Source organism: Pteropus alecto, unplaced genomic scaffold (assembly GCF_000325575.1).
Source record: "Pteropus alecto unplaced genomic scaffold, ASM32557v1 scaffold127, whole genome shotgun sequence".
Classification (NCBI taxonomy): domain Eukaryota; kingdom Metazoa; phylum Chordata; class Mammalia; order Chiroptera; family Pteropodidae; genus Pteropus; species Pteropus alecto.
In genome coordinates this window covers 287610-309305 of record NW_006440646.1, presented here as the reverse complement: position 1 = coordinate 309305, position 21696 = coordinate 287610, and the positions used below count along the sequence as shown (strand labels likewise).

The 21696-nt window shown below is 39.3% G+C and overlaps 1 protein-coding gene across 3 annotated transcripts in view; it reads right to left on the bottom strand.

The window, feature by feature from the left end:
- The window catches only part of RAI14 (retinoic acid induced 14), a 129101-nt gene that overhangs the window by 2967 nt on the left and 104438 nt on the right, over positions 1-21696 (bottom strand). For 2 of the 3 annotated variants that reach the window (XM_025050960.1, XM_015593962.2), the window contains exons 5-16: positions 20610-20674; positions 17193-17250; positions 16416-16486; positions 14734-14840; positions 13905-14083; positions 13641-13669; positions 12507-12593; positions 11521-11607; positions 9121-9175; positions 6676-6794; positions 4470-6008; positions 3153-3302 (exon numbers count right to left, since the gene is read on the bottom strand). In XM_025050960.1, coding sequence (XP_024906728.1) covers positions 3153-3302; positions 4470-6008; positions 6676-6794; positions 9121-9175; positions 11521-11607; positions 12507-12593; positions 13641-13669; positions 13905-14083; positions 14734-14840; positions 16416-16486; positions 17193-17250; positions 20610-20674 — 2546 coding nt within the window. The remainder of the gene's footprint in view (positions 1-3152; positions 3303-4469; positions 6009-6675; positions 6795-9120; positions 9176-11520; positions 11608-12506; positions 12594-13640; positions 13670-13904; positions 14084-14733; positions 14841-16415; positions 16487-17192; positions 17251-20609; positions 20675-21696) is intronic. The other variant, XM_015593964.2, reaches the window with a different exon arrangement.

Genomic DNA, 21696 nt, shown 5'->3' with positions numbered 1-21696 from the left:
AGAAGCTGTGGTACAGTTATACAATGGAATAACTCAGTCATAAGAAGAGATGAAATAGTGTCATTTGCATCATCGTGGATGGACCTTAAGATAATCATGCTAAGCGAAATAAGCCAGACAGAAAAAGTTGAAAATGACATGATATCACTTATATGTAGAATATAAACCTAAAAGCAACAAATGAGCAGGACAAACAAACAGAGTCTCATGGACATGGACTATAGGCTAGTGGTTACCAGAGGACTACAGACTAGTGGTTACTAATGGGGTGGGGGAGGTGGGGGTAGGTAGACAGGATAAAGGGAGTCAAATATAGGGGGGTAGGGGGAAAGTGAAGTGGGTAAAGAGGATTGAATATATGAAGGAAACTGGACTTTGGGTGGTAAACAATAGAATACACAGATGTCAAATGATAATGTACATCTGAAAATTGTATAATTGTATTAACCAATGTTACCCCAATAAACTCAATAAAAATAAAAAAATTTAAAAAATCATGTAAAAAGTAATTATAATCCTAAATTTATTGCAAAAAAAAAATCTGTGTACATACTTATGCAAATACATAGATACCTTCACACAATGTAAATAGAAAATACACGCAAAAAGCGATTGGCTCTGAGTGATTGAATTATAGGCGATTTTTATTTATAGGGATTTTTTCAGAGTTTTCTTTATTTTCCAACTTTCTACAATAGCCAAATACTTATTAATTTAATTTTGAAAAATCTACTTTTTTAGGGGGTTATCGATCACCCCTATGTAGTCCGTTGTATAATACCCAGAAAATGTATTTAGTTAGCTGTCAGTGTACCAGGAAGGTGAGCACCAACTTCAGTTATTCCTCAGTACAGCTGTTAATGATTCTGTCTCTCCTTGTTGAGCTATTATTCCAATTCTTCTCAGTGATTATTTCAAGGATCTTCACTTAGCTCTTAAGTTTCCCAGGAAGAGCCCCTTCCTCCTACCTCATGATGAAAATTGAGACTATCATGTATAGGATAACTTCAAAAATCTACAAAAGTCCATCGATACCCATTCTCACCTCCTTCCTATCAGTGTCAGAATATGAGCTGTCCTACTATTCGAGGACAACCTCTGAAACCTCAAGCTTTTGAGGTTCATGCCATTAGAAGGTACGCTTGGTACCTTTCTCAGTGTTCTTTCCTCCCACCTTTTGGTTACTGCCACTCAATCATTTATACTGTTAATCTTTTCGTCACTGTCCTCCTTTCTATCCCCGCTTCTGTCAACACTAGGTTGACTGCAACATCCATATGGATGAGCCATCTACACCTCGGCCTCTGAGTTCTTCAACTTCAGCTTCAGTGACTTGCTCCTCCTCCTTCCAGCCACTGACTCTCATGGTCATGGCCCTGCTTCTGTCGTTACCTCTGAAATCTCAACCGGAAGCATCCGCTTTCTGACCACCATCTCCTAGCCTTCTGGCAAACCTGGTTTAGGCTTCCTCTGCCTCCTGTAGTCATTGTTCAGGCCTATCAGACACCTTGCTCCTCATTCGCTTCTCTAGCAGGCAGCCTACTGCAGTCCAGATTCTGCTCTGCCGCTCCACTACAACTGTTCTCACCAAGGCTACTAAGAGCCCTCTAAATGCCACATCTCAGTCCTTGTTGCCTCCTATTCATCCCTTGGAGACTCAGTGCAAGCATCACATCCTGCAGGGAGCCTCTCAAGACTCACCCAGACTGAGTAAGCTCATTTCCTCTGTCTTCCCACAGCATGTTGGGCATCTCTCTATCAATGGGTGCTTACCACATCAAGAATAAGGCAAACCATCATATTACATACAAATTCTGTGAGAGCAGGGACTGTGTCTTAGTCATTTTTATGTCATCAATACCTTGTACAAAACTGATACAGAGGAACTCATTAAACACATGTTGAATACTGTAAGAATGACTATATAAACCATTAGTACTTTATCTACAAATCTGTGATATCCACTTCATCAGAGAAAGTGACCTGTAAAACCCTGATTATTCCTCCATTGCTAGAGCTAGGAACACAACAAAGCTAGTTTTGTACGTTGTGGCCAGCCAGAGTTGGGACTGCAGAAACCTGAATTCATGAATATTGAAGAAATCATAAAATCTAGGTCCCGTTTGTACATGAAGCTAGAGATAGCCCGGGACAGACTAACCCTTGACATCATGTGGAAAATGTATCATACCCTCGTCAACTAAACCCTTAACAGATCGTGGTAGGCTAGATGAGGGCCCTCTAAAGATGTCCCCTTCCTTACCCTCAGAATCTGTGAATGTTATCTATATGGCAAAGGGACCTTGCAGGTGTGATTACGAATTTCGAAGTTGAGAGAAAGATTATTCTGATCATCTGAGTGTGCCTTAAATGTAATCACAAGGGTCTTTAAAAGAGAGAAACAAGGTCAAAGGTGAGAGGAGATAGGAGGACAGAACTGGAGGTTGGAGTGATGTGCTTTGAAGACGAAGGTAGAGGCCATGAGCCAAGGGATTCAGGTGGCCTCTAAAAGCAAAACAGGCAAGAAAATAGATTCTCCCGTAGAGTTCTAGAAGGAACCAGTCCTGACAACATCTTGACTTTAGCAAAACTGATTTTGGACTTACGATCTCCAGAACTTTAAGATAATAAATTTGTGTTACTTGAAACCAAGTTTGTGCTGATCTGTTAAAATAGTCATAGGAAACTAATACAGATATGAAAGGACTTTCCTGGATGAAATACTGAGAGTGGCCAAGAATCAGCTTGTCATAGAGATGTAACTACCAGAGATCCTGGCCCCTGATAAGAAAAAGTTCTTGCCACTGTCAGAGACAGTGACGACTGTTGCAGAAAAATGGAGAAGGGATAAAAAGTTAGTGGATGAGTGAACAGGAAGCCTGCTCCGCTGTCCTGCCCATTCCTCCTTCTCAGAGATACATCTGATCCAACTCATGGCAAATAACGACTGGAAATTCCACCAGTTCCTTCTGTTGCCCTCACCAAAGAAGTTTTCAGTTGCTCACTGAAGTACAATAGCCCTTTAGGCTGGGAATCTGTTTGTTCACTACTACCTGTCCTACCAATGGAGCAGGTGTATAATCTGCCACCCCACCCCGCCCTTTTTTTTTCCCCCCGACCCCAACCCAGGCCCCAGAAACAAGTCCACTCACAGCCAGCTGGTTCTGCAGCTGTCTGACCTGCTGCTGCAGCACTTCCAGCTGCTGACTCTGCCTCTTGGAGGAGCTCGCCGAGTAGGAGAGCTGCGAGAGGCTGTTCAGGGCCTCCTTCAGCTTGGTGACTTCCTTCGACATCTCATTTATCTAGAGAGAAAGGGAAACCATATCAATAGGCAAGAACGTACCTGCAGAAGCAAAAGTCCGGGTATCTCTAAGCTTTGAACATGGCTTCTATTGGCCTCTGAGACTGGAGACTTTGGAACAATTCCTTTTTTATATTTTAGGAAAACCCAGATAAACCAACAAAGCCTTCTAAGGCCACTATACTCAAACAAGGACCCCAGATTAAACATTGTGTTTTGATGCATGAAGGTAACAGAAGCTATGACACTGATTTCCCTTTTCACCCTTAAAAGAGGGTACTGTTGAAAGAATGAATCAGAAATGAGATTTTAGGCATTCTTTTTAAGAGACAGCTATATCTTATATCTTATTCAACATTGTTGACATAGGCAATTGGAATAAATTCTAGGAATCCTGACATCTCTGGACATTTTGCTTTTAAAGTAAACACAACTCCTCCCTCCACTTCCCAAAGCCCTGCCCCTTTGGCTTCGGAAGCTCTTTTGAAAGATTCATCATAATAAAGGATAGATAATGCTCTGGTTGATGCCGTTCAGAACATATGACCCAGGGGACCTGGAAGCAGAGCAGATTTGGGCAGAGAACTATTCCCCACTCCCCTTAGCCTTCCCCCTTCCTCTACGCCACACCCAGCCCACCTCTAATCACCAGCAGCCCACATTCCTCCCTTCCCCTCCTATACACCTTTGAAAACGAGGGCCAAGGAGAGCAGTTTTTGTACTGACTCAAGGAAAAGCTCATGGAGCTTAGGGAAGCAGATTAAGTCTGGGAGTACTTGGGTTTACATATGACGGAGGAATCTGTCTGGCTTCCAAAAGAGCTGAAGTTCAAGATTGTCCACAAAAACTTTTCACTCTGTGGGTTCCCTTCTGATCCCTGACACTGGGCAGGCTTCTGTGAAATAATTTTTAAAGGAAAAATATGCACAACATATGTGAAAATGCTTGAGGATAAGGGAAATGGTAGATCAGCGTTGTGTTTTGTTTTTAAATAAATGTCCAACCTATATTCTACTGTGGCTTTGGGGACAGATGGAGTCATGCATAGAGCTTCTGAGCATTCACGACAGGTTAGTGCCAACGAACGCTAAAAATACTAACTATACTGAAGGTTGAAAGGCCTGGGGCTTACTAGCTAGAAAATCAGCAGCTACAGAATCTCACCAACCTTCTTGTCTTTATCCTCCTCCAGTTTTGAAGAGCTCTCTGAACATCTCTTCATCTCTGCCAGGTCTTCCTGAGCGTGCTGGAATTTTTGCACAAGTTCATTTACTTCTTGCTCTTTGGATTTCAAGAGAGTCTGAACAGTTTCCCTTTCCCTTTTCATTTGCGAGGCTTCACTTCTAATTTGGGCAACCTCTGAATAGGCCTTCTCTTTCTCTTTTACGGAATCCTTTAATTTCGATGCCAACACACTCACTTCACTTTCTAAAGCCGACTGGAGCTTTTCATAGGCAGACCTGGGCACCATCGCCTCGGTCATTGCAGCCTTCTCTTCAACAAGCTGTTTCTCTAGTTTGGCCACTTCTACTTCCTTGCTGGCAAGGTGCTCTTTAAGACCGCTGATTTTTTCCTCCAACTCTTTGGTAGTCGTCCGCAGCGTGGTTATCACCTGCAAATGTTCTGTGATGGAGACAGAGTTCTCTTTCTGGGCATCTACCAGTTGCTTCAGGTGAGTCAACTCATTTAACACTTTGGAGTACTGAGACTTCATTTCGGACAGTGCCTCTTCTGCCTTAGCCCTGGATACATTGGTCACTTGCATCAGTTTTTCATGCTCTGCTTTATGGATATATTCAGCGGTTATGTCTTCTAGAGATTTCCTCTTCCTATAATCCTCCAGCTCAGCCTGGGCTTCTTTGTACAGCTGGGACAGCTCGCTCACCTGTTTGTTGAGTTCATCTATCATCCTGTTCATGGCCTCTTTCATGTCCCCAGCTTCATCACCAGCCTCCTGTGTCATCTGACTTTTTAGTGTATCTTTTAATTTCATGATTTCTTCTTGGGCTTCTTGGTATTTCTCGAACAAAAACGCTTTCTCCTTATTCATATTCTCAATAACAGAGCAATACGAACTTTTCATTTCCTCATACTCTTCCACAGGTGGCTTGATTACCACGCCAGTCTCCCTCTCTACAAGTTTTTCCTCTAACTCTCTCACTTTCTCTTTATTCCTTTCACTTTCTTCTAATGCATTCTGGAGATCCCGCTTGAGCACACCTACTTCCTCCTCAGTGATCCTGAGCTCACGGAGATGTGAATAACTATCCATGCTCTCAGGTGATACGAGGCCCAGTTTCATCTGCTTCTGCACACTAAGGACTTCTTTCATGGCCTCCTCATACTTGCTCTGAGTTTCTTTAAGCTTCTGGCTGAGGTCGGAGCCGTTCTCAGAAATCTCGGCGTTGTTTAATAAGCACAGCGACTCTGTCCTCCTGGACTGGAGCTCGGCCTGCAGCTGTTTCTTCTCTGCTTCAGAGCTCTCCAATCTCCTCTGCACATCTTGCAAAATCTCTTGTAGTTGCTGAATTCTGACATCGCCGTCGATAGTGGATTTACCCACGGAATGTGATAAGACAGATGGTGAGGACTTGGAGTCTGGGGGAGAGGTTTCGCTCGGTCTGCCCAGCGGCGGGGCCAAGTCAGTGTGAGTAGAGTGGTAAGAGTCGAAGCTCAGGTCAGCTTCTGCCTCCCTGGGTGTTTTGGCCTGGGACAAAGGCAAGAATGAATGGCACCAAAGGTGCGGTTAGGTGAGCATGCAACTGGAACGCGAACAAATCCAAACCCTACGTGTGGGGGAGCAGTGTGATCATTTTGCACAGGTACTTCTGCCTCACGAAAAAATGTGGTCTGGCCCATGAGAATCGGATTAACGACACTGAGCCTATTCTGTTCTCTATTTGAACAGATTTTTTTGTGCCACTTAAAAAAACACTAGATTTGTTTTGGCCGTAAAGACTCTGACTCAAATTTCTCCTTTATTTCTCATATTATTCTAGTTGCCGAGAGGGACAATGGGCTTAATATAGCTATTTGTTTTCAATTTCTTAAATTTTCTAAATGATCGACTTTACTAAATGAATGGCTAATCACATCTATAAATGTACATACACATATAATTTGTCATATTACATACATATACTATGTATATAATTATATATAATTTACCAATTTATCAACTTACAGAAATAGGGCTAACAAATAACTCTCAAGAAACAAATAATGTGAAACTACAAAATGCTTAAGGCTAACTATATTAAAAAAGAAGAAGAAACTAATGTAGATGTTTAAAACAAAATATCATCTGACTAACCCTGGAAAACCCAGTAGCTCGACTCTACAGAATAGTCCGTGGTAGCAATCTATTTACCTACCTGTAATTTATCTTGTAATTCCTTATTGTGTAAGGTAAGAGAAGCAACTTTTGCTTGCAATAGGACAAGAATATCCTGTTGGTCAGCTTCAGAACTTATATCCAATAAACTATCAGCACCTTGGAAAAGAGAAAGGCAATTTAAAATAATACTCAAAAATCAGACTGTTTCTCTGACCTCTTAACAAATTCCCTTTCTGCTGGATCCAGTTCTTCTTCCTAGTCCTGACTGTGAATGAAAGCCCCCACCAGGTGGATAAATGAACAGCAACTCTCAGGTGCTGGGTTTCCTTACCGGGATATTCATTCCTAGAACAAATCTAGATGCCTAGATGCGCAGAAGCTCATCTGAAAAATGATGGATTTGGTCATACATTTTTCATTCACTTGATTAAGTGTCATACCTTGGTTATTATTATTTTTTATTCCTCTTATGCCTAATAAGTCCCATTCTGTGAATCCTTATTAGAAATATCTCCAGAATTTGGTTCGCTTCTTACCCCCACCACCATTACACTAGTTCAAACTTTATCCCCAAACTGCAAAAGGCTTCCTAACAAATCTCTATCTCTCTCCTCTCCCTAGTAAAAATGTAGCCTACACACCACTGTCAGACTAATCTTCCTGAAACATGCTTGGATAGAGTCATTTCTTTGGTTCAAGTACTTCAATTGCTCTCTCTCCAAAAACATTCTCCAAATTTCTTTATCTGGATTAAGGCCTCTATGATCTGGCCCTAATCCACTGTTTCAGGTTTATGACTCATGAGGTCTTTCTCTAGTATCCATATTCCTCAGATTCAGTGTGTCCATCAGACCCTCTATAGTCTCAACACAAAGCTGCATCTTTAATTCTTCACCGTACGACTGCCCTCACAGCATTTCTTTGGCTACCTAACTCGTAGGCATCTTTCAAGACCCACATCAAACTTGGCCTCCTCCAGATAGCATTTGCTGACCACTCTGGTATACAATGGTCTGCTCTGAACCCCACTGTAAACACTGTTGGTAAACCACAACTTTTTGACATCCTACTGAATATCGTGCTGAAATAGCATCCAAAGCAATGCTACTCAAAGTGTTCACTGATCGAGACAAGAAACTTGCTCCAGAATGTATTTCATAGTACTGCTTCCTTCCTCCAGAAAGTCTTCCTATGGAAAAAAAAAACATTATCTGGACAAAGCCATGTGCTTAGTGACACAGCAGGATGACCTTCTGGTACAAGCTCCTTACTAACAACAGTTTACAGACTGCATTCTGAAAAGAACTGATCTAAATTTTATTTTCTCACAGCCATTTCATACAAAAATGAAAGCTCTAATCTTAACTTGGAAGGATGCAAAATGACATTTCTTCATAGAAACGCTTTCTCCTGATGTCTTGTGCCTAAGCTACAGCTTTATGACATTAATTTGTGAGAGTACGGAATCTATCAGGTGATTGGGAGCATGACTGTCATTGCACCAGAAATTACTTCTAAGGTACAATGGATGGATTTTTAAGTAGTCAATGTAACAACTGTCCAGTTATGTTAACACCAATCTTTGCCAGAATTAGAAAGTTTAATATTTCTAAAGTCTCTAAGTTAAAGACTCCAAACACATGTGAAATGCTAAGACCGAGAAACTGAACTGAACCTTTGAAATAATCTACTCTGCAGTTTAAATTGATTCTTAGAGGGCAAATCCGCAGGCTGGACTCTTAATACAAGGACTTAAACCCTGTCTTGGCGAAGACAACCCGATGGTGTGTGATTTCGTTAATACTCTATCTTTACATATGTCTATTTACATGCCAAAGTAGAAAAGTTAGATTGTGGCAGTCAGGGGGGTGCTCAGTCAGCTCTTCCTTCAGGAAGCAAGCTGCTGTTCACCTTGAAGGACTGCTGCCAGCTGAACACCTGACAACCTGGGGACCCCGTCTCAAAATAGTGTTTTTAAATGCATATGATAGAATATACAGGCTACAGTCATTTAAGAACTTATTTTGTAAGAGAACAAATAACAAGATCTGGCAACAGGTCTAATGACCGCCATAACGTCTAGTAGAAATAGCGTAAATGATATTTCAGGATATCTGCAATAACGGTAAGGTGATATGACATTACCTGTGAATTCTCTTGGTGTCAAAGTCACCGATCCGCTTATACCACGGGGTTTTATTGCCTATATTCATAACTGAATGAAGTGCTAACAGTTAGTGAGGGACAACGAAAACAGAGATATATTTTTTCACATCCAGGCTCTGAGACTCCTTCAAATCCAGGTGATGGCCCTTGAAGTGCAGAGAGCGTCAGCCTGTGTGGGACTGGAAGCTCTGGGGCAGCACGCCAGGGCTCTCTGGCCTCCCTACACAGGGTGGCCCCGTTTGGCCTTTGTTCTCTCTAAGTGGACCTAGAGTAGAGACCGTTCAAAGGAACAAAAGCGAATGCCCTTTCATCTTACCTGCCGTGCTGTCACTCTGTCTGTCTTTGTTTTCCCGTATAGAACTGATCTCAGCCTGCCGGAACACAAAGATGACTTAACAGAATATTCCTGAATGTAACATTTCACAAAAGAATCAAGCAAATTGTCCTCCTCTCTGTTATCTTACTAGAAAAACAGTTACAAAATCTCAAGGAAAGAAGATGTTTTAAAATATAAGTGAATAAAAGTGACAATTATCTGCTAAAGTATAATTTCTAAAACGTTAGACATTCCAGAGGGTATATACACTCATGATATTTTTCAGACATTTCATTTAGTAAGTATAATACAAATTTCTTTTAAGATGATAATAATGTTATGTAATAGCTAATTTAGGGGCTATGTCTTAAAACTTGAGATGGCAAATATTACTTTCATAATGAAGTGTTAAATAGAAGTTTTACCTAACTGAGTAATATATTGATTAAAATAAATGAGAAGTACTTTTAGATTTATCATTTTATAAGTTAACTGCTATTAATAATTATTTGTATTTCTAAGAGAAATGGTAGTTAAGAAGACCTGTCAGAGAAGATAAAGGTAGTTTGATAAGAGAATAAAAATTCTTTTGGTCTTGGATTGAAAATCTGAAGATTTCCTCTAAACTTTTGTCCCTAAATATCTGCTAATATATTGTGAAATTTCTTGTAACTTCAAAAGGAAATACAGTCACTGGCCAGAAATTGCTATATTTCGTCTAGATGAGCCACAAACCATGATAAGGGAGATAATTTTTCAGCAAAGGAACGTTTGTAAAGGCCCAGAGGCTAAAAATAAAGTGGCTCATTTTTGGCAAGTGCTTATCTTTACAAAAAGCTGTATTTTCACTTTTAAAAATATATGTTTACTTTTATTTTTCAGCTGTATTAAGGTATAATAAACAGCATCCATATAAAGTTTACAATTTGAGGAGTTCTGACAGATCTATGTCCATGGACCCATCACTATAATATTTCCGTTGCCACTAAAAGTTTCCTTGCGCCTCATCATAGCCCATCCCTGTCTGCCCTAGTCCCAGGCAACCACTATTCTTTCTTTTTTGCATTTTCTAGAATTCATACAAATGGAATGTCATAGTGCACGAATTTCTTTGTGTCTGGCTTCTTTCACTCAGCACGATGATTTTCAGACTCATCTATCATGCTGCTTTATCCATTATTTGGACAAATCTTGTTATCTTTATCCATTCACTTCTTGAAGGACATTTGCATTGCTTTCTAATTTGGGGATATTTGAATAAAGCGGCTATAAACATTTGTGTATAAGATTTTTTGGAGACGTTTATTTTGATTTCTCTAGGGTAAACGTCTATGAGTGGATGCCTAGCTCATGTGATAGATATATTTTGAATTTTTAAATAAATCCTCAAGGACTTTTTCAAAGTATTTATACCATTTTACATCACTAAGAATATGAGAATTCTAGTTCTTCCACATCATCAACAATTGGTGTTTTTAATCTTTTTAAACCTTAACTATTCTAAATGGTGTCACTTTATCTTTCTATGTTTTTAAAGGAAATGAAAGTCCTTACACACTCTATTTCTGAAAATCACAATCTGCGATATTATTCTTTGGAATGCATTGCCTCTTTTAAGCCACAATCATATTAGAAGATATTAGGGTACTGATTGTGAAAGCATAACTTCCTCTCCTTGCCTCGCTTGCCCTGTCTAGGTATTCATTTTAAGAGTTTATTAATAAAATCTAGTTTTTAAAGTGAAGGAAATGGTAGGTTGATAGAATCTTTTTCAAATCAATGTTAAATCCAACTTAGAAGAAAATTTATCTTTAGTAATTCTTAGATGGAAAAGATAAATATATAATTATATCATAAAATTTCACTCCAACATAAATTTTACTTTCCTCCCAAGGGCAATTTTCTAGTGATTGTCAGGTAAAGAGATATTGAATTGAAATATCTTCCCATTCCTTAAAATACTTTCCAACCACAAATCCACAGAATCAGGTGGAATAAGACCTAATGGATTTTCAAAAATTTCTAAAATAAATACATATTACTGTTATAGTCAGGAAAAATTTAATTAAAACATGTAATTACTTCTCAGTAAGAAATCAGAGAATAACAAGAATTTCCACTTGATTGGCATTATTTCAAGAAGAATGGTTATCAAGTTAAGTTCTTATCTTTGTCCTTTTTGTTAAATGAAGACATTATTAGTTAATGAATGTAATTTATTCACTCTATTCTTTCGTATGGGGTCCATGCCAGCAAAAATAATCAAGAGACGCTTCTTGATAAAAAGTTGTAAATCAATCATTGAGAAGTATATTCTGTTTTCCCCAGTATTATATAACTTAAACTAAGTTTATTATGTATCATACAATTCAACAGCAAAACTGAACACAACCCCCCTACCTTGAAGGGTGGTTCAGCAAAAAATATCGATTCCTTTCCTGAAAGTGGTGTTGAAGTTATTGATCTTGGGGAAGACACATCACTCAGCTAAAGACAAAACAAAAACCACCAATAAATAATGCTTCTTCAAAGTCTTTTCTTCTCCAGTGCCAAAGAATGTAACCAATGCAAATAAATCTACCGTAATTATCCTTAGTTTTAATTATTTCAGAGGTAACATATTTTCAAATCATCTACCTCGAATACTTTTTGAAAGTTTGCAGAATGTAAATAACTTTGCTCTATAATTTTAAGACAAGAATCAATTTTAAAAATCTATAAAACTTCTATTGCAGGTTGAGATTATAAATGAATATGCTAACTTAGTTAAAATTGCCTATCAGAGGAGATAGTCTCTCAACTACTGAATATGCATTATTCCTTTTATGACCTCTAATTCTTTTAATAACAAACCCCAGCCTGTTTTTATTTGCCATTTCATAGATATCTGTACTTCCTCCTCAATGCAGTAATCACTATAACCTGAAATAAAAACTGCTTTTAATATTAGTCAATATTAAATGTAATTAGAAAGGCAAATATATTTTAAGTGTGTTAAGAAACCAACTAAAATTCATTTTTAACTGTCTCACCAGCTATCCATTCTCCCGCCCTTCACAAGAATTGTTAATATGAAGGATTAAGAGACTAAATTTATTACCTTAAGGAAAGTTTCTGTCATTAAGATTGAGAAATTTCCTTGAGGCTTTTAAAAAAGATCCTGTTCAATTTTTCAGTTTTGAAATAAATAAATGAGAATCAACCTTATTTCCATACTAATAATCAAAATCCTTCATACCATAATTTGTAATTTAAAACCACTAAAGAAAATTTTAAATGTGCATTTTAGGGTCAATTCAAAGTATTTCTTTTGGCCTAAACACAAAATGACAAAATTATGACTCTGCTGTTGTGTTTGTTCACTGTTGGTTTGCTTTTGTTTTTACCTGGGTAGGACTGATAGGAGGTGGTGGAGCTTTGCGTTTTTTTGGAGTTCCACTTCTTTCTGAGCTTATTTTAGAGACTTGATCATGCTGAAAGTTATCACAGTCCAAAGAATGGAAGTGGGTTAGTTAGGTTAGTAAAGTCTGAGCAAATAGCTTCATCAAACAATGAGAAAAACCTCAACAGTCCATGCACTTCTAACTTTATCAAGATCTGAAATCTGCTACCAACATAAAAATAAGCATTATACATGCTCCAAATTTTCTTCCAGCAGCCCATGCTTTAATAGCAAGAAAATAAAAAACTCAAGACAAAAATCAGATTAAGTTGGTGTGCAAAACTGGGAAAGTAGAGGATGAGAGGTCTTCTGCCACAATTTAGGACACGGAATACATTCATAGTCTAGCTTTCATCTTAATGCAAAGCAGTGGTATTTTCCCTACTTTTGCATTACTTCCATTCTCTCCTTAAAAAATATAAATATGGGGGAAGGAAGAATCTCATCTCTGAAGGTTATGAACAAATAAGTACCAGTTAGTATATAATAAATTCAGTACTGAGTATTTGTGTTTATAATTTTTTTCAAAAACTCTGATGTAGAAATAAATATAACAGCCAAACATCTTATTAATAAAGTAAGCAATAGTGACTATGTTTTTAGACAAAAACTCCAAAGTATTGGGGCAAACTTCTCAATTTCTGTGTAAACACTAATGACATTTTAGAAAAGCCCTAATCAAAATAAAAAGAAAAGTTAAATATCTTATTTTTCACTAAATATCTAACAATGCCATAGATGTAGGGTTATAATCCATGTGATATTACAAGTATTTAAAACATTGTTATTCTCAGTTTAAACCACATTAAACGTTTCATAACAATAGGAAATATTAGTACATTTCAGAAAAAGATGAATATATAAGTAGCAAGTTTAAAGTTATAAGCTTTGGAAGTAGGGTAAACCATTTTGAAAACCTTATGAATCATTTATTCTAAAGATATTTCACTCCTTATGTATTTTCAGCATTGTCTTCATCACTTTTCTAGTGGACCACAGAGTAATTTAATAGGAACATTTTCAAATTCCCATAAGCAAAGATTAAAAAAAAAAAAAACCCTCCCCCAAAGATAAATACCTGTTTTGGTTTTGTTGGTGTCTTTAAATCTATAGAGGAAAAAGTGGGGGAGAAAAAAAGAACTATAAGAACCATAATAACTCATACCCACTTTGGCGGGGGGGAGACACACACACAACATACATAATTTTTAACACTACATTTTTCTTCGAGAATATGTTTAAAAGAATAATAAAATATATCATATTGCACAAATTCCTTTACCCTTTGGGGAAAATGGAGTGGATAAACTTAAAACAACACTGGCTATTTTCTTTCACATACCAGCATCCTGAGAGATTTTTGATAATAGAAGGCTTTGAATTCCTGCATTTTCTGAGAGTTTGGAATAATGTAAGGCATTGTGTCCAAGAGAATCTACAAGAGTTAGGTCTGCACCCTTTTTAATTAAGGCTTCCACAATGTTAGAGCTGCCGATCTCACAAGCCACCATGAGAGCAGTTCTAAAGAAAAAAGGAGATGCCAAATTAGTACTAATAAAATATGAGAATGCTTTCCTGGGAAATCATTTCATTCATCTTAAACACAGGGAAAAGAAGAGTTAAGTGCTGTTAAAACTGTACGACTATCTAGGGAATTCAAAATGGAATGCTATCAAGATGAAATTAGGTAGTTGTTTTGTTTTTTAAAACCTCAGATTAATTCAAAACGTTGAACCATATTAGGTCAAATAACATAGACATAATCTTGTAAACATAATCTTCTAAATATGATCGAATTTAATATGATTGGCACAAATCTTATCCTCCTTCCACCTCAAGCATTTTATACTATCTATACATTGTTAAGACTATTTTTAAAAAGAAACCAATATGTTCACTTTCATTTAATTTTACATGAAAAGTCATAAGAATTGGTCTATGTATTTAATAATCTCATCATAGACTCAATGATGTTCCCAAAAGTCTGAGAGAAAAAAATTATAAGTCAAAACAGATTCTTGATTATCAAAAAAAGGCAGAAAATTTAAAAAGCAAAGTTAAAAAAAAAAAAACACTTTATAACAAACGATCCAAAATACACCTGTGATATTTTCAAAGACTCTCAGAATGTGGGTATCACTGAAATCCCATGATTTCTAACTCTGTGGTACCTTCCATTTTTGTCCCTGGAATTTACATCTGCTCCATGATCTAGAAGAAAGCGACAGACCTCGCTGTGGCCACTTTGTACTGCAAGAAGCAGTGGTATGTTCCCATCCTAGGAGGCAAATTCAGATTAAGATTTGAACTCAGACAGCAGATGTCAGAATTGCAAAGGTCCTTGTTCTTTCTACATTTATTCTTGAATTGTCCTGCTGGTCTTACACTTGACCTCCCCCGGCAATGATAGTCTATGTCCCAGTCAGGCAGCCACTACATCTTAGCACAACTTTTCTTATGGAATTACACTGATTGTTAGCTTTTCCTCAGGAGCCTCAGCCTCTTGGGCTGCTTGTTTCCTCCGCCATCACTCAGTCTGGTGAAGACGTGAGAGAGAGTGGAACACAAAGCATGGAAAGGCTCAGGGCACAGGTGCCACGTTAAGTGAGGGATGGTCCTGGAGAAATGAAGGACTTGTTTCACACGGCATCAGTAGGTCCTGCTGACCTTTAAGCAGTTTCTCCCGAGTGAATTACGTGCACCATGTACCCTACCACGCCTTCTCGTAAAGCATACCCTTTCATAATCTTACTAGGTATCGAAACACCACATAAATTAAGAGTTTCTCTATTATGACACATGACTAGATAAAGAGATGGATGGAAAGCATGACTGGTTTAATATGTTACACTACGACAACTGGCAATTCCTTTGCAACAAAAGAAAATTAGATCCCCAGCTCATATACAGAGGTGGATGAAGAACTTAAACATTACACTATAAAACAAATGAAAAAAAAAATACTAGAAGATTATATAGGTAATTATTTCTACAATCCTAGGATGAGGGGGGTAAGGGGACCTGACTCCAATGATACCTAAACAGAAGCTTGTATTCTGCTTTCTCTCTGAACACACCCTAGAAATGGGGTGGACAGTAATATTTAAGGTAGATGTATTCAAATAGGTAAAGGAAAAAGATGTTACAATGTATCCAATTATTTTGACATGGAGACTTTTAAAAATACATTTTCTGCTTAAGGACAAAGTGTCCTTTTAAAGTAGAATTTCAGACACATTTCCAAAAAATGATCTCTGCAAAGTTATGCTTTCTGGCTATAAAGTACTGAAATTCAGGGAGTGTGAATTTATTTACAGATTCTATATTCTCATATCCCCCATCAGGTTTAAGTGTGTGCATATCAATGCCCATACAACCTTGGGAAATTTAACCCTGTACCCAGAGCAATAGGCATGTAAATTTATTCTCCAAACAGCCCAGGGACGTTACAATATGCTAGGGGTGGTCCTGCAGCTGGAAAACCCTAACCGGGAGTCCCCAAGGTGACACATAGGCTGCCGAAAGAAAATAATAAAACTTCAACTTAGACTTATTTTTTATTTTTAAAAATTAAGAAATTAAGATTATTAATATTTAGGTTGATAGTAGACCCCATATATACTTTAGATACAAATATACACATATGGAAAGTATAATCCATGAAATGTTTAATTAATGATTTGGGGACCAATAAGGAATAATTCTTAAATCTATTTTGCAGAAGAAGATCTAGATTGAAAAGCCACAGGATGTGCCAAACACTTAGGTCTCTAAAGTCCTAGTGACTCTCAGAAGTGGCCCGCAGCGCTCTAGCAACCAGAGTCCACATCCACCTGGGCGGCCTGGTACTTACCAAATCCTTGAGGTTTATGGGGCTTTTGTGTTCGCAAAGAACCTGCACGGTTTGAAGGCAGCCCTGCGCAGCTGAAGAAAGGAAAACACAAACACCGTGGATCACAAAGCTACTTTCACACTAGGGGCATCGAGCACTGCTAGGAAGGAGAAGTTGGATCTATCCAGTTTGCATCTGTTCGCTCTGGTTGCATTGAAGAGAAATAGTGCCAGGGACGTTAAGAAAGGGGTGTCTTCAATTACCATTTAATTTCAGTATTGGCCAGACCTAAAGCCAGCAACTGCCAGTTGCCCCTAAGCAATCATTTGATTTAGCTTTTTCACAACTAGCACTAAAAGATATTTGTAAATCTAATCATCCCAGAGTTCATTGTCAACATGTTGTCACTTGAGGACAACATGACAGATAGTACAGCAAAACTTTGATAGATTAACTGATGTTCTTAACGAGCTCCAAGTCAGAAAAATCTGTATCACACGTTACCTGAAATATACAAATACTTATGAATATCTTAGTTTAAACAGAACCTTAAATGAATTAAACTATAATATTCATGATAATTTTTACTGGTTGTTTTGTGGGCAGTTGATGAATTCTAGATTTATTCCTTGGTAACCCTAGATGCTTTGCAAACTGAAAAAAAAAAAAGCCAAAGTCTAGGAATTATGACAGAAAACAGTACCAGGAAAATATGGTAACTTTAATGGCTTGAATCAGGAAAATGAAAAGTTACTGTGTCTTACGGCAGAAGAAGACAAATAAGAGAAAGAAAGTTACCTGCATAATGTAAAGCGGTTTTCCCAGAGCTGTCAACACTTTCGGCTGGGCATTTAGACTGTAAGACAAAAATAAACAAATCCATATAATAAAGTTCTGTTTTATTCAGTTCCTCTTTTTCCTGCAAAGTATGAGGGGCCTTATGAGGAAGAGTATACACATGAATGAGCCCCAGGTGCCACACTCCAGAGGCCTACAGTCTCTTAGGAGGAGGGAGACTCATCTCCAAGGAATCGTGACACAGGCAAACCGTCACCCTGTTGACACTCCATCCTCCGGGCTCCTACAGCCCTGCCTGGCCCACCGTACCCTTGTTTCCTGACCACCGCTCTGGCTCCTCCTCCTCCTTTGGACAAACATAAAACCTGAAACCTTGGTATTCCCCAATTCCCTCTCTAAGCTCTCTTCCTTGGTAATCTCATCCATACCTGCAGCTTAAAATACCACGTAGAAGCTAATGACTCTCAAACGCTATCTTGATAACAACAGTATTGTGTAAGTATCAAGTTATGATGTGCCAGGCACTGTTCAAAGAATTGTTTTAAGGCTCCTAACAACCCTCGTCAGATACTATCATTCAGCCCCATTTTCAGAGGAGGTAACTGAGGTACAAAGATGTTCATAATCTGCTCAAGTCACAGCAAGTGGCAGAGCCAAGATCTGAGCCTGGACAGGCCGAGCTGGAGCCGGTGTTCGTATCTGTACAGGACAGAGCTCGTCTCTGACCACCAGGCTTAATGACGCCCTGCTTGTTTCCCACGTCTGTTCTGATGTCTCACAGGCACCTGGACCACAGCACAGCCGAGTCTTCTGGTTCCCTGCCCCTCTCGACCCTCAGCCTGACCCTCCCGGTCACTTCATTCATTCGAGTGAATGAGCCAGAAACCACCGAGTCATCTCCGATTTCTTCTCCTTCTTCTACATTTAATTTTCCACTATGTCCAGTCAACTTCGTCTCCGAAACGTACCCTGGATCTTCCGTGTCTCTATTACGACTTAGTCTAAGGCAGCACCCTCTCACCTAGACAGCTACGAGAGCCTCCCAGTGAGTCTCCACAGTTCTGCTTCTCTCCCCTTTAACCAATTCTGTAATACAACTAGAGCGATCTTTTAAAGCTGTGAATGTCACTCGTTACTTAAAAACTCTTCACAGATCCACTCTGTACTTAGATTAATTACAGTCTCTCCCTCATGACATATAAGCCTTGTACCCTGCACCTTTCTCTTCCTTGCCTGCTTTGCCCCACGTCCACTCACTGGCTTTCTTTCCTCTGACTAGTTAGTATCTTTCCTGCCTTAGGCCTTTGTTCTTGCTGCTGTGTCAGCTTGGAATGCTTTCCCCTTAGCTCTTTGCATTGTCGCATTCGCCTCTTAAATATCACCTCCGCCAGGAAGCCTTCCCTGAACACTGCCCCTCGCTCTTCTCTCACAGTAGACCGTTAGTTTCTTCTTGGTGTTGTGCAATTTGTAATGCATATTTGTGTACTGTTTACCAAACTGCAAACTCCACCGAGATGGGGGCTGCTCTGCTTATATGTACGCAATGCTCGGTACAGTGCACGGTGCCTGGGGAACCCTTGCTAGAAAAAAGAGTGGGGGAAATAGCAGGCTGTGAGGGGAGGAAGGGAGTTCATTTGAATTTGAAGGACTTCACAAGGCTTTATTTGCGCTCCTTGACTTGAGGAGGCAGAACTTTGAAATGCTAGCCACTGGAGAGGGCAAGTATCTCTAGCAGACAGATAGTAAGAGCAAAGGTCTAGAGAGTCCAGAGAGAGGAGCAAATACTGAGGGCCCAGGGTGGGAGATGAGAGGGGTCACGTCACAAACGGCGTCGATCGCTAAGACAGGAGGTGGAGAACTGACTAAGGAAAGCAGCCCACTAGGAGGACATCAAAGCCTCAGGTTTTCACAATTATCCAGAGAGAACGAACTGCATTCAAACAGTTTGTAAGTTCGAGGACACGAGAATAGGCAACATTAAAGCGAAATGTCTGTCTGCCCTTCCGTGGTGAGAAGAATGGGGATCAAGTTACAACTTACCAGGCTTCAGCCTAATTTTAGAACAGCACAAGGAACTGTTTAAAGGCTTCAAAGATTCCAGGGAAAAACCAATCCATTTGCATAACCAGATACAAAATTACATTAGAAGCCAGACTATCTGGTCCTTGCCCATGAGGATTTCCAGCTTGTCAAGTTCATTCTCCCTTAAAATCAGAGCCAGATGCAAAGTCTGGATAGCCAAGCCAGGATGGGAATAGAGATTTAAAACACATATAAGTTAAATAAATTGAGGTAAGACCAAGGGTGCGGAGGCAGGGCACTTTCTTGGTCAAGTCAACGATTTTCATTTATGCAAAGTGTCCAGTCCCAGAGGAGGCAGATAAGAAAAGTTTCATTTCAATTGTTTTCAGGGAGAAGCCTCATAATAAAAATAATAATCATCACAGATGTTGATCTATTTTTCTTTAATTTCACTTCAAAGACCTGTTAAGGCTAAGCATTCCTGGCATTGGCGGTAGCTTGCATCATGTAATGCAAGACAAGAAGCTGTGTGATCAGCAGAGCAAGACAAACTAAAGAATGTGACCACACTTCTGCATTAGAATTGCAAAGCCAAATTAAAGCAAGATGCTCGGGTCCCAAACAGTGCTCTGAAGGCTGAGACAACAGCTCCACAGAACAGACAGTACTCCAAACACATATTTTATTGCTCTACGCTGTTCTTGAAAACAGCCAGCTTGCATTTTGACTGGCAACAGCTGGATGTTACAGTAAGGACTGCTATTGGGATTTCATTAAATATTCATCTTTAAAGATTTACTGAAGTCGTCACCCTAAGCAATCATTATAAACTTCCTGGCAAGGTTATCGAACCAGAGAGTTAGCTTAAAATTATAAAGAAGAATAAAACCGAGAACTTAAAAACTAAGAACTAAAAGCTCATCGAATTGTATATAAGCAAATAATGGTTGAAATTTGGCTTTGCAATAAGAGGTGAGTTCTACTAATTGAGAGAAGGAATACTAGGATAGTGGAGACCCTATATTGTAAGGATCTCCGAAAGCACGGGAAAAATTTTTTAAACTGACTATTTAAAGGGCACAAGTCCCTTAGAAAAGAAAATGAGGAGCTGCATAAAGGGGAGAAAAAGACTGGATTCCAGGAAGAGACTACAGTTTTGATCAGGACCCTCTTCCTTACCAGTGCAACTGCTATGGAAATAAATAATCTTCTCTTTAGCTGTCACTTCAGCTAAATGAAGCTTGTTAGGAAACCCAGGTTCTGAGTAAGTGTTTGAAGGAAGAGAGAGAGTAGGTGCGTGTGTGTGTGTGTGTGTATTTGTTCTTTCACAGATAAGGTTACTTTTTAATTTTAAAAACGACATGTTTATAATTTTAAGCTGTTGCCCTTTTTTACCTGAAGGAGCTTCTTGATGCATTCGTGGTGGCCGTTCTTGGCTGCGAGGTGCAAAGCACTGTGTCCTAATGGATTTAAACAGAAAATGGAAAAAAAGGCCACACATTTTAAATCTCTTATCTCTGTAATGAAAACAGCTATGAGGAAATAAACGGTTCTACAACAAAGATGGGATTGTTATTGAGCGTAAGGCCTCAATTTCTTATCTCTAAAGTTCAGTGTGACCAAAGCGGGGAGAACGCAGAGCATCCTGCCCACTGGATAATATTCATGGTCCCCTCCGACTGCCATTCTCTTGGGGTGTGATTAAGCTCTGGGCTGGAAGCTTGTGGTGGACTCAGTATGCAGCTTGGAAGTTCGGCTTGCAGCTGCCAGTACACACACCAAATGTCCTTCATCCACTCACACCACACTGTGACTACCACAGGCCCAGGGACCCAATAAAGGCAGCGGGGAACACACCTAACACCCACACACTTCCATCCCTACCTTTGATCTCTCATTTCTCCCTCCTTTAAATGTACACCAGGCCCTGAATGAAAATGACATAGAATTCTCAGATATTCAAATGTTTTATGTAGAAGGAAAAGAGTTATAACCACACACTATTAAAGTAGCATTTCTTTGCATTTCCTTTGTAGGACATGACCCCAGCATGCGGCTCTCTCATGTGTCTGTGGACAGATGACTTTAGGAAATTCTAATGCTACACCCGACTCCACTAATGAGCCTGAGGACATCTGCGGAGGAGGTGCTCAGGGGCAGCCCTGGGTGGTATAGGAACAGCGGACCCCCACCCCTGGGCCTTCTCAGATTGCTCTCTGCCTAGCCTGGATTCCCTCCCTCTGGGATAACCACCCAGCTTGCTCTCACGCCTCCCTCCAATGCCACTGAACCACTGTCTTTGGAAAGAGGCCTTTCGTGACCTCCTCATTTAAAATTCCAGTTCCTACCCAGCCCTTTCTATCCCCACTCCCTGCTTCATTTCTTTGTTCTTCGTAGCACTAAACATTTTCTAACACTTCCTTCCCATCCACTCCATTTTCCTCTCTGCACAGACACGCATATTTATGAAGTACTGTTCTTC